General features: G+C 37.3%; 2 protein-coding genes and 1 long non-coding RNA gene across 3 annotated transcripts; 2 read left to right on the top strand and 1 right to left on the bottom strand.

Annotated features, from left to right (window-relative positions):
- Nucleotides 1-2: 2 nt before the first annotated feature.
- LOC149037938 (uncharacterized) lies at nt 3-6,746 on the top strand. The gene is made up of 5 exons (XM_089186589.1): nt 3-80; nt 737-835; nt 937-981; nt 1,118-1,228; nt 6,339-6,746. Exons 1-5 carry the CDS (start codon nt 51-53, stop codon nt 6,378-6,380), a joined length of 327 nt encoding a protein of 108 aa, XP_089042715.1. The 5' UTR covers nt 3-50; the 3' UTR covers nt 6,381-6,746.
- Nucleotides 1,706-4,522, bottom strand: LOC149037939 (uncharacterized). Its single transcript, XR_016180834.1, has 2 exons — nt 4,102-4,522; nt 1,706-3,825 (listed from the first exon to the last, which is right to left on the bottom strand). It is a non-coding gene; the product is annotated as an uncharacterized LOC149037939 (long non-coding RNA).
- Nucleotides 6,747-8,981: 2,235 nt separating the features above from the next.
- Nucleotides 8,982-13,223, top strand: LOC149037937 (uncharacterized). The gene is made up of 4 exons (XM_089186422.1): nt 8,982-9,790; nt 11,996-12,021; nt 12,393-12,503; nt 13,085-13,223. Exons 1-4 carry the CDS (start codon nt 9,703-9,705, stop codon nt 13,136-13,138), a joined length of 279 nt encoding a protein of 92 aa, XP_089042548.1. The 5' UTR covers nt 8,982-9,702; the 3' UTR covers nt 13,139-13,223.
- The last annotated feature ends 451 nt before the right edge of the window (nt 13,224-13,674 follow it).

The raw sequence follows: 13,674 nt of genomic DNA, 5'->3' as shown, positions 1-13,674 counted from the left end.
ATTGCAGCTTGGGTTATGTTTACCACGCATTCAAAGTCATCTCACTATTAATGAACCTGTTGCTTCTGGGATCCAGCTCAGTAAGTCCAACACACTACTTCTATGAACGTAATTTTAGCCTGTAACTAAAAATAAGTTGAGAAGATAAAAGATTATGATAAAATTTGTTTCAGAAGTTGATAATAATTCTTCTTTAAGAAATTTAAAACTTGTCGGTTGATCAATAGTCTCTATTTTGTGCCAAAACGTGTACGGATATTTGCATTGTCCGCGGACATTATCCCTTCCGCGCTAAATGGAGGCTGCTGTGTTTTTTTCCTGTGACCGGGAAAATTTGTACGAACAGCTTACTGTTTGCCGCGTGGGATGCTTACTTTTCAGTGCTCTTTGGTACGACTTTATGAACAAACAAACCTCTCGTCTTGTATTTTAGATAAACGCTTTCATAGTCCTAGATGTATGGTCTGAAAAATGGGGATTATCACGATCATGTGATGCGTTTAGACCAATCGCGCGCCAGAAAAGCTTTGATAGTAGTGTATTGGAATGACTATTTCACATTGACTCAACACTTTAAACACAAAATGAAGAAATATTTATATGACTGCAGAACACAAATCGTCAAATTACTTTTGTACGCGCCATGGCAAACCAAGCAGTCGCAGCTTGGAGCGCTGACTTTTCAGTTATTCAATTGTTAGTTTACGTCACTGATCATCGTTCTTTCCCGTTATAGGGTGAAAAGCGTTTGGCATATCCTTGGCTTGGGTGGAGCATCTTCGAGCTCTTTTTCAGTTTTGGAGCGACGATATCTTACATTGCCATCTGGAACGGGGTAAATTGAAACAACCTTTTCTTTTTTTTTTTTTTTATCAAATACTAGTAGAGAGTTTTTCAACGAACTTAACATGATTTCTGTTTCCTTCGATGTTATAGTTTCCCGCCTTTTCAATTATTTACATCACTGGATGGTTGCTGTCGGTATGTTCTGTTTAATTCATACAGCAATTTCTATTTGAGAGTAGAGAAACTCACGCCACTAACAAATCAGACACAAAATTAAAACCAATCACAACTTGGTCGCTGAACTCGTTGCCTCCCTTTTTTTTCCCCCAAGATTTACTTCATCGTCGTGGTGTATTCGTACATCGAAGCCCTTCGCGAAGATCCTTCGGGAACGAGTGCAGGATTTTCTCCCCCTTTGACAAGTGTTAACCAAACCCAAATGGTAATTACATTTCCATTGTTTTAATGCTACATGACCTTTGAAGTCAAATTAACTGTGAATAGTTTTGTGTTACTAAGCAAAAGTACCCTACGATGGCAGATGGACTACACTGTAAAATTAAAAGAGTTGATTTGGCCCCAAAAATGGGGCCAAAACGAGTGAGTCCAGTTTGGCACTCGCTTAGGGTCAATTCAGCCCCATTGAAATGGGGCTGTTTTTGGCACCAATTTTGGGGCTGAATTGACCCCGTTGTAGGGGCCAAATTAGACCATGTGAAGGGTGAATTTGAAAAATACAGGGGCCACTTTGAAATTTATAGGGGCCAAAACAGCCCCCAAAATTTCAGCCCTCTCACAAATGGCCCCTTTAAAAAGAGCCAATTCAGCTCCAATGTGGGCCACTTCAGAAGTAGAGGGCTCTTTCCTCTCCATGCTGATTTTCCCCCTTACATTCAAATAATGAAAATACACCACATACTTTATCTTTCAAACACTCATTTATTAGCTTCTAGATATTGTTTATGTAAAAACCTTTTATGCTACCTGATTTTACAGTTATTAAGAATCTTAATTGTGGTATAAAACAGACAAACTTTGAAACATCATGTGAAAGAATATAACATACATACATATTTAACATTAATTCAACCATTTTCTAAAATAGATCTCTTCCCTAAATCAGTATACTTCTTAACAGTGCCAGCATTGCAAGAAATTACACCCAAGAGACACTTGTGAGTAAAGCTTCCCTTTTCAATGACTTAGCAAATGTGGTAATGTAAAGCAGCTTGTAATTAAGACTGATTTAAAGTACAGAAAATTATCAAAATAAGACAGAGGCAACAAATGGTCCAGTTCCAGCACAAGAATATAGACCTTGTTTGATTTGTGCATATGAAAAACAAAGAGCCTTAGAGCAGCAAAGAGTATTCTTCCAGTGGATGTGAGAATACATGCACTCATATTACTACTCTAGATATTATCAAAATATAAACTATCAGCAAGTACTACCGCAGGCATTTGCCAAGTCATTGAAAATAGAGGAAACAGTGACAAGAGTCTGCCTGTGCCCAATTTCAAGCAATGCTTGCTCTAAAAAAAGTCAAAATTGCCTTTGACCGATTGTAAGAAAATATAAATATGCCAAGTAACCCAATGAGAGCATTAAGAATCTTTTCTTGTGAAAAGTGACAAATTACACTTCCCTCTGTTACTATATTCAGGTGATTGATGTGTTGAAGATCTCCAACAATTAAAATTTGTGCTGGACATAATCTCTGATTGCTGAATCAACATCAGCTACTCTATGCAATAAAAACAAGTTTTACAACCACATTAAAATCAAGCCAAAGTGCAAAAAGTGCCTGTAGCCAGAAAAAAAGAATATATATATACACACTTAAGTTAAAGAATTAAAGAGGACGCATCAATTCTCTGTGACTGAGTTGTGTGCCTAAGTGCTTGTCAGACAGAAAAGTTCTGTCTGACAAGCGCTTAGGTGCGAAGTTCAGAGTCACAGAGAATTGATGTGTCCTCTTTAATTCTTTAACTTATTTATACTTAGCTCTACTACCACAGCATTGAGCACTTTATGCCAAGGTAGACTCTACCCCCACATTTACATATATATATATATATATATATATATATAACTGCAGACAGTACTGTTTCGGCCTTCTGGGCCTCATCAGTGCAGTGCTGATGCTAGGATGGAGGTAAGGCAATATAGCCACCCCAAGTGATCTCACACATGTGGGATCACCTAAGCCATGCCAGAGTGCTCAAACTAGAAAAACTAGTGGGCGTGCATAATGCTAGCAGCAATGACTCATCCTAGTAGAGTGCTCAATTTGGACATGAAAGCTAAGCTTTGTATGCCAAAGAGCTATATATATATATATATATATATTGTTTTTCTAAAACTATAAGCTAAAACACCAGAAATGGAAGTGGAAGTTTAGCTCAATGTGTGTAATTTGTCTCCCATTCAAGACTTGAAAAACTAATGTATTACTCCCAAAATATCTGAAAAAAATCAGCTATTCTATGTCCAATATTTATCTACTGGTTTGACAACAGGAATATTTAAAAAAAAATATATAATATATAAAGGAATGTTTTAAACAAAAAGGCAAAATTAATACAACCCCAAAGTACTTGAACCTTTGTATCTGGACTTCATTGGCAAATGGGCTCAGAAATTTTAGCTGTTCATCTTAGTACCAAAGTAGCAGTTTTTTGGACTTGTACCTCCAAAATGGTCACAACTTCATTAAATGCATGTGATGACAAACACACAAGAACAAAGGTCATGAACTTAAAAGGTGAGAGTGATTATTTTGCAACTTTTTATTTTAAGGCAAGAGATTCAGCACCACAAAATTGTCTCTCTTCACTGCAAGCAGAAGAGGTGAAGCAATAGATTTTTAGACCATACCAATCCATTCAGTTTCCAAGTCAACTTAGTCTAGTATCCTGCTAACCATACAAGGATACTCTGCAATAATTTTTTTTTTTTGCAATCCACTGTTGCTCAGAGTACTTTAGGCTGCTGATGAGATATCCCTTCTGGGTATCCAACTCTACTGAGGCAGAGAACTGTACAAAAAAACAAACAAATGAGCAAATTAATTTGTTGTCGGAGAACAGTAAATTTTTGCAACTACAAAGTTGCAAAATATTTGTAAGCAAACTGTGCATAAGAAGTAAAAACACAATAATGGTGATCATCAATGATGTATTTTCACCAAACTGTATATGTACTTATCAAGAAAAGAAATCATACAACTATGCACTTCAGTTTTAGTTCAGTATTCATGAATAAATAAGGATTGCTTGTAGACTTAAAAAACAAAACAAAGAAAAGTTTCTTACCCTCGATGGTAGTTGGAATTTCGAAAGCCATTCAGGAGGAACCTGTAGGTAAATATTTGTTTTCAAAAAAATTAAACTGTCTGATAACATCCTATCAATTCACTAATTTTTTAATTTACCAGATTTAAAAATTGGGTTTACTTTGTTTTATGTATGGTGCAAGTAAATACATATCTAATATATTTCAATAAAAATAAAGCAAATCTCGCCATTTTTGTAGGTGCAATCCCCGAGATTTGTCATCTTTAACTGACCAACTGGCACCTTGTGTGTTTTCCTTTAGGATATAATCGAAAGAAAGTAATCGATAATGTACTCTTCACCATCCTGCTAAGTTTAATATACAAGAACTTACTTAGACAGTGCTCAGTTCTGTCGCCTCGTCCGTAAAACAGAGATCCTTGGGCGATTTATAATATTGATTTACCCATTTCTTTCGGTGCCAATGTCACCTCTAAATTTTCATAATCGCTGATGTTTTCTGAATCATCAATCGACGTTTGAACCGTCTTACTCGAAGGACTTGATTCTGCACGCTGAAAGAGTGAGAGCCAAAAAATCAGCTTAAGTGGATACAAACAAAGACATAGACATAAAAATATCAGTTCATCTTTTCAAGAAAAAGATTAAGAATTCAGAGTGAGAGATCCTAAAATCAGAGAATCTTGAAATAAGTTAAATCCATCTTGTGCAAATGCAGTATTCGAACTGTAACCGTCTCTATCTTTCGGCGCCAAAATTTGATCACGTGACTTTAGTTGCGAAACCGCTGAGACTCAACAAGACTCGGGAGAAGAGGCGAACCATTCATGCGTCAAATTCTCTGGTGGGAAAATTAATTATCGTACCGACGAAGAACTCGTGTCATCTCTAGGTTCAGCGTTCATTGCAATCAATTTCTTGAGCTTTAGACGCTCTTTTGTAATAGGGATGTAGTGCCTTGGTACGTCTGCATCTTGGGCGATGGCAAGGAGATCTTGGCCATCGCAACCGTCGTTTTCTGCAAGATAAGATACGAACAAAGATCAATGGAGCGGTCAAGTTTGTGAATGTAAAGTTGTAGTAAAATACGTTGTTAAGAAATTTCTTTTGCCTACCTTTCCTTTCTTAAGTCTCATTCCATGCGACTGTAGCCAAGAAACAGCCTCTTCAGTGACGAATTCGCTGCCTGATAATTCATTATTGTTTCCGACGCACGTGGTCTAGGTTCGACTAATGCCATCACAGGCAGCTCACGCTCACGTCTCGAGAAAAAGCCAACGATTAATTCGTTGTGTGACTCGGTGTTCAGTTACGAGAGGAACCGTTGAAAATTTGAACACTTTATAAGGAATAGTATAGGGAACGAAATATGGTCGAAAAAAGAAAATTATTTTCATATTTTCTTTTTTTTTCAAAAATTGCACCTCGTTGGGGCCAAATTGGTCAATCCTACTTGGCTCTTGGAAGGGCCAAATTGAGAAAAAGTTCCAAAGTAGAATTCATGGGGGCCAATTCAGATTTTGGAGGGGTCGAAATGGTACTTGTCCCGCCCGTTTTGGCTCAAATAGTCCAAAACGAACCTTGATGGGCCAAAGTGGCCCTCGAGAAATTGGGGCCAATTTGGCTTTTGGGGTCAATTTGGCTCTTTTCATTTTACAGTGTAGCATGTTATTAAGGAGCAAGGGTGGTCGATCTTCGACACGAAAAATTGAGATTTACTTTCAGCAATTCACGATATATTTCAATAGATCAAGAACTTTGTGCTCTCGTGCATTTATTATATTTTCGAATGAAATTTAGTATATACATATACATATATATATATATTTATGTGTGTGCACGTGGGGGTAGAGTCTATATATATATATATATATATACATATATATATATATATATATATATATATATCTAGTTATTTAGGAAGTCTGCAAGTCGATTTTCGCGTGGAACAGTGCTCAATACGTTGAAGCAGAGCAGAATAAATATTATGAGAGGAAAAAAGGACGCAACTACATTTCCCGACAAGCCTGTTTCGTGAATCGCTTCACTCTTCAGGGGTTTAATGAATATTCTTTCATTAAACCCCTGAAGAGTGAAGCGATTCACGAAACAGGCTTGTCGGGAAATGTAGTTGCGTCCTTTTTTCCTCTCATAATATTTATCTAGTTATTTATATACTTAAAAATAAGTGATTTAGTGAGCCAAGTTGTAATGAGTTATTAAGGAAGTTTCTCTTTCTTTTTGTAATTTCACAGGCGGGAATGGAATCCTCTCCATACACAGTACTGATCCTCTAATTGATACCTTGTCTGTTCCCCCTGAAAACCACGTGTTCCATTATAAAAAAGAAAAAAACAACAATAACAACAACAGTAATAAAAGATGAAAAAAATAATAATTTAAAAAAAAAAAAAAAAAACCTCTGCCACCTCCTAAGGATAAACAATAAGTTATCCCTATTGGTTCTGAGGAATATTTATATCTGTAGAAGTTAACACTAAAATGTAATTTGAAACAAATGTTCTAACCAATATATAACGTCTATGAATTTTAGCTTTCACAGGACGAAATTGCAAGAATCCGTAAACGGAAACGTGGCAGAAACATGTTAAACCGTTCCGGAAACACGACGGATAACCTGTGTTTCCGTTACCGGTTTCGTGGCGTTTTCTCGTGTTTCCGTTGCTGCGTATACAACGGAACCGGACCACTTTTACGTAAACATAACGGAAACATGGAGTTACATGTTTCCGCCACGTTTCAGAAATACGGAAACATGTGATTTCGTCCTGTGTTTATCGTAGGGTAATTCAGCATCTAAAAAGTATTAGTATGGGAGATATTTTTACGATTTTGATCGCTGTTACAAGATGTGCATTGTAAAGATAAAATTCAGCCAAACGTTCTATCTGCGCTAAAGGACCGCGTTAATAATACGAATGTGTGTCACGTAATAGTGGTTTTGGTGCAACGAAATGTTGTCAGAGTGCGCGTTAACGATCTCAGGTTCATTGAGACTTTGAGACCTACCATTACTAATAGGGTGTGGAAGGATTTTGGTTGTGTCACGCGATAAAATTTACGCGATCCTCGGCCTTGAGCGTAAGAAAAGAAAAAGCGCATGTACATTTTTGAAAAACTAGTTTGGCAAGGACGGTCAATGCAATTTTCTCTTCAAAAACAGTCAATGACCTTACGGAAAGTATTATTCTCTTTCATAGACGATTGTTCATGTACGAAGATTTACCTCTGTTCATTAAGTAATCGGCGAGGAAAGTAATTGTGAGCAAATTCAAATTTTTTGTTTAAAGTTGTGAGAGTTTGCCCGTTTGTTTGCTGCAATGGCATGTGAAAATCTGGTCTTTCCTCCACAAAACTCAATTCGGATGATACACTCCAACGAGACACAAGGGGATTTAATGCGGCCTTTTCTCATTTAATTCCTTGAGTTTCTGTTGTGCAATTTACGGTACAAATGTCCAAGTTGAACGGACTTGAAAAGACTCACCGAGAGCGTATGTTTGTTTCACTGCGAACAAATTGTTTGAGAAAATTCAGATATTAAATAAATGAAAGTTCTATCGATTAGTTCAACTGTAACCAAATATCTCACGTTTTGACTTTCCAGGTACTTTTTGTGAACGATTAGAATTAATTGCAGACGGTTTTTAGGCCGCCCGTCAACCAATGTAATGACACTATTGCTTATACAGAAAAATCATTCTGAAACGAAAATTTTCAGTCAACCAAAGTGACTTGAAGGAGAGAAAAGAGAGGATTAAAAAGTTATATATCGGCTTGAGGTAGTGACCGACGTCTTTGCTTAAAAATACTGCCCAGCCGGTAAAACGAGATATATTTATGAAAAATGGCAACGAATGAAGGGATGTACTCAGCGACTCACGGAAGCGTTACCGTTGCCCGTGGGCAGAGATAGGAAAATACTGACTGAGTAAAGAACCAATCAGATTGCAATATTCGTTACCGTGCCTTCTGAATAAAAAACTAACACGATAATATCGAATGCTTAAGTACACCATTTCAGTCTCCTCCTGCTTTGAGATAACTGTTACGGCGCTCTCTTGTGATAAAAAGCCGAGAAAAAAGGCTTAGACTTTTAAGTTAAAACACGCTTATAATTGAAAATGGCTTTGTTAAGTTATTTTTTAGCGATTTCTAGCTAATATTTCTTTGTTTAGAGACCATTACGCGATGTCAATTTCATATTAAACTTTGCGCCGCGCATCGGTAGATTTTTCAACATATTTTAATGTTCAAACAAAAACTCTCCAAAATCATTTTTTTGGACGACGACACAACCTCTCGCCGTACATTTCTTTCTGACGACTTGCAATGCTTGTTCTGTGCCGGTCCCAGAACTCCGCGCAAACACAATGATCCGGTTACAGGCAAATCATTCATTACTTCGAGTCTTAATAGGTTTTCGAAGGCTTTCACTTATTGTTCAGCAATTAAGGTAGCAAGCTTTCATTGTCTGTGGACAGGCTTCATTGGTGAGTGAAAATAGATACTTTCTGTGATAGAAAAATTCTAGATCAACTTTCTCTTGCGTCATTCAAAACAATGGCTTGTACTGTGGAACAAACTGAGAATGATCGCGATTTTTTTTTACCTTAAAATTGACCGGATGACATTTCATACAAAGCGCTTTGATTAAAATATTAATGGAGTGGTCTTTAACTTTTAATACGTGCGTAAAGTAAAACAACTTAATTACTGAATAAAATTAATGGCAGCATTAAACAAAGAAAAAATGAAGCTGTTTGTCATGTTTTAGACGTTACCGCTCTGTCGCACGGATAAAACTAGACACAAATTACAATTAATCAAATGGGCTATTATCACGTAAACCTCTAAGCAGGTTGTGAAACCACAACCCGCTAAGAGGTTTACGTATATGGTAACACGGAACAATTTATAAAAGCATCACTTTCTGTCGCTTACGTAAATCGGCTCCCACTCGAGATTGTATTTTTTCTCTCGTTATTCAAGTTTATTCATTATTACACGTGATTTGCATTGAACCAAAAGTTGCTGAGTAAATTATGCCTTTTGAACTAAATACTTCCTTAACGACTCAAATAAAATATAATGGCGTGTGAAATTAAGTTTGTCGCAAATCATAGGGAAAGCTTCTCCAGAAATCCTGACATAGCAAAATAACGTGATGGTGACATAAACCGGCCAACAAAGGCACTGAAATTCCTCTTAATAAGTCAATACACTGTGAACAAGATTTGAAGCGAGTTTGATGGAAATTGATGTACGAGGTTCTATTTTGCATCAATAGAAGACAAATTCTCGCCATTAGGATGCACGGAAGTTGAAAGCGGAATTTTTTAAACGGAGCAGTTGATTTGTTCGCTTGATTTACGGTAATTACTGCACGCCCATGATTTTACAATCCTTTCATCCGATGTCTGACGCCGGAAATTTGTTAATATTAGTAGTTTACCACAAAGATGCAAGGAAACTTACAAAGAGGAATTTTTAAAAACCGGTTTAGCTCAAACTGGAGAGGCCTAAAAGCATCCAACTTTAACATCTGACCTCAGTAGAGTTTGACTTTCAGAAGAGAACTTTGACTAATCATTTTCGATGGCAGTTTTGACTTGTTGCTGTGGCTGCAGCCTCCGTGCAGGTGTTCAGACTATCGGAGTCTTCTATCTGGTAAGTTCCAGCAGTTATTAATCGTATAACCATCTGAAATATCCTTCTGCTTTTCATACCATAGTAATGGTAGTCTTTTATTTAACGATTCTCGCTATTTCGTAAAAACCGCGAACTTTAATAATTATGTACGGCGAAAAGTATACTTACAGCAAAGATTAGCCGTGCGAAAATTTGTTAAGTCGCGTTGAATAACTACACGACATTTAGTGCATAGTTTTCAAAACGTTTTTCTCTGGTCAATCGCGACTGTATTGTTATCAGTAAAATGCCGTAGAAAAAATTTGTCAATGTCAACGCTGAGACATATGCACATTCTGAAATTTTAGGACGAGCAACTGCAACTTCATAACAGTACTTTTATTCGGTAAAGCAGAAACTGTTTCACGGTAAAATGAGATGTTGCAGCTGAAACTCATACTTTAAAGTAAAGAAATGTTCCTCGCTGGTGACCCGCTGATAAAGAAGTCGTAGACTGAGAAAAGAAGCCTAAAAAACTTAAGGCTTCAACAATATTAGTAGGAGTACCTCTCAGATTCTAGTCATTCACTGCTATCAACTGAGCTACGAAACTTCATGAATGATGCGAGGCAAATTCTATCGAGCTCTTCGTTCCTTTGGGGGATCTGATATTAAAACAGAAATCACATTTTGACCTGCGCGTGAGCTGCAACGAAAGAAACTGAAGTACTGAATACCTAGTGGCTGGTGTGACACGGCGTTCCGTTTCGGCCAATAGACTCATTGGTTACCTTTCGAAATGTTTGAAGCCAACTCGTTGCACTTCGTGCTCACAGCTCGAGAATTTAAGATGTAAAGGCTTCGAATTGATCGGTGTACAATACTTGTGGTCCAAGGGTGTTTTTATGTTTGAAACGTAGCGTCTTCCTTCCTCGTCACAAGTGACTGAACTTCGTTTGAAATTCAAACTTCCTTGACATGATCTGCTGGTTAATTCAAAAGAAAGCAATTTAACTCGCTAAATGGGTTCTTTTCAACATAGGAAATGGTCAGATAACAAGCAATGCACTGTGAAAGTAACTGAGGTAAGGTATTTGTGTCGAGAATTTGACTGCATCTTTTAAATTCCTTATGGCGGTCGTGAATATTTCCATAGAAACACTTAATAAGTTTACAAACTCTTTATAATTTCGCTATCAATCTTATTTAGCTGGATCTCATAGCTGGAGCTTGGGCCGCATGTAGTAAATTTATATTTGTTTTAGTATATCAAATCTGACCTGTAGTTGCGTTTCTATTTATATTTCAGATTGCATCAGCTATTTCAATTTATCAACAAAATCGTTCTATCCAAGTTTACAAGGATTTAGTGGGGAACGCTGACGAAAATTTGCCTTTCAGCCAAGAGAACATCCTGGGTATTACAGTTTACTTTTGTCTTGTTCCGTAAGAATCTGTTAGAAAGAACGTGTGGTTAGGACGAAAATATTTTCATTTGTAAGGTTATTTGTTCAATTGTGTGGGGTTTTTTTTATTACTTTTAATACATATTTTTAATTGGTTCGTGATCTTGTGTGAAAATGAAAGTTCAGCTAATATTAAAAAAAAAAAAATGACCAAACCTTTTTTTGCACTGAAACGTGTCGTCCCACTCAAGGTTCACCCTTATTTTCTGGTTATTTTTTGACTGATTAATTAATTGATTATTTTTCTTTAATGATCATCTGAAAATGAAGCGATCCTCGTACTGGGTTATGTTTACCTCGTATTCAGAGTCATCTCACTGTTGGTGACCCTTTTGCTTCTGGGATCCTGCGGCTCAGTAAGTCCAACACACTCATTTCTAGGAACATGATTTTAGCATGTAACTGAAAAGAGTCCAGGAAGATAAAAGATTATGATGAAATATGTCTCAGAGGTCCAAATTCAGTCGTCGACTTTTTTTCTACTCGTCATGGCGACCCAAACAGTCGCAGCTGGAAGCGCTGACTTTTTATTTATTTATTTATTTATTTATATGGTAGTTTATGTCACTGATCATCGTTGTTTTTCGTCGCAGGGTGACTGGCGTTTGGCATATCCTTGGCTTTGGTGGAGCAGCTTCGAGCTCTTATCCAATTTTGTAGTGGTAATATATTACATTACCATCTGGAAATGGGTAAATTTAAACAAACTTTTCTTTTTTTATAAAGTATTAGTAGAGAGTTTTTCCACGAACTTAACATGATTTCTGTTTCCTTCTATGTTGTAGTTTCTTTCCTTTACGCCGTTGAATGGGGTCTGTCGGTATGTTCTGTTTCAGTCTTAGATAAATTTTTAGTTGAGAGTAGAAAGAGACTCGAGATTGCATTGATTTTGCATTACTTCGCTTTGTGATTGGTCCAGAAAACTCACGCCACTAACCAGTCAGACGCAAAATTAAAACCAATCACAACTTGGTCGCCCGCGTTTTCCCGCGCTTTAGTCACTCTAGTTGTTTTTACTTTGAATTCTCGCTGCCTCTTCAAGGTATTTTTTCTTTTTTCTGATTGGCTGTCGTGATTACTTATAATAACTTATGTTTCATCAAACTCAGTCGAAAATCGCTGTATTAACCAGATACTCTTAAATTGATGGTGGCTTGGGTCTGAACTCACTGTCTTCCTTTTTTCCCCAAGATTTACTTCATCATCGTGGTGCATTCGTACATCAAAGCCCTTCGTGAAGATCCTTCGGGAGCGAGTGTAGGATTTTCTCCTCCTCTGACAGGTGTCAACCAAACCCAGATGGTAATTACATTTCCATTGTTTTAATGCTACATGACCTTTGAAGTCAAATTCACTATGAATATTTTTGTGTTACTGAGCAAAAGTACGCTACGATAGCAGATGGACTAACATTCCGGATCATTTAAGGGCAAAGGTGGTCGATCTTCGACTGTCAAAGCTATTAAAATCAGTAATAGGAGCGAGTGGATTCCAATTCGGTCTGTAATCATACGAGTGACTAAGAAAATGGGGCGACCGCGAGGCGGGAGTCCGATTTTGTCAATCACGCTGAAAATTCATCTTAGCTCAGGTCTACCGGCAGCATTTTCATCTCAGCATATTCAGACTGGTAATCCGACATGAGAATTCTTTTATCCGAACGACTGCCTTTCCTGCGAAGCAATTTTTAGCTGAAAAGTGCCAAGGTTCAAACTGTTCACTGCTACTCTGCCTCTCAATTTACCTTGGGCTGCGCTATTGAAATGGTCAATTGGTTTGTATGCGAACGATTGAGTTTTTTTCCCATCTATACCAGAATAAGATTGAGTGAGCCCAGTTGTTTAATGAATTCCATGAGTAGCTTTTGTTTAATCATTTAACAGGCTGGAATGGCTGAATCTCCTCCAAACGCAGCATCCCAGGAGAACACTGTGTAAACTCAGCAGAACATTGTGACTGTCCCAAGTGATTACTGATCATCATTTTAATTTAAAATTGTTAGAAAGGCTAACTAGCTTGAACTGAGTATAGCTGTAGATAATATTTTTCTCTAATTGACAACGAGTAGGATTAAGGGAGTGGTTATTATTTATCGTGATGGGTCAGGTGGGTCAGAGGAGTTTGGTTGTGTCAAAATTACATTTACCTGACTCTACACTATTCTATTGACACCCCACCGCCTGGTTTGCAGTGCGTTATCTATAGTCCCCCTCTCCGCCTTATACTTTGTTGGCGACGACTAATTCCCTCTCTGTTCCCCCTGAAACTATGCGATCCCCTAGAAAAAAAAAGACTCTGCCCATTCCTTCCCCCTGAGGATAAACAAGGACTGATCCCTAATGGTTCTAAGGAACATTTAAATTTGTAGGAGTTAACACTAAAATGTAATTTGAAATAAATTTCTAACCAATATATAACGTTACATAAATTTTAACGTTATCGTGGGGTAATTCAGCCTTTAAAAAGTAGAGAT

Source organism: Pocillopora damicornis, chromosome 11 (assembly GCF_964200805.1).
Source record: "Pocillopora damicornis chromosome 11, jaPocDami1.2, whole genome shotgun sequence".
NCBI classification, from domain to species: Eukaryota; Metazoa; Cnidaria; class Anthozoa; order Scleractinia; family Pocilloporidae; genus Pocillopora; species Pocillopora damicornis.
The sequence above is the reverse complement of the archived record's forward strand: the minus strand, read 5'-3'. Positions and strand labels throughout refer to the sequence as shown.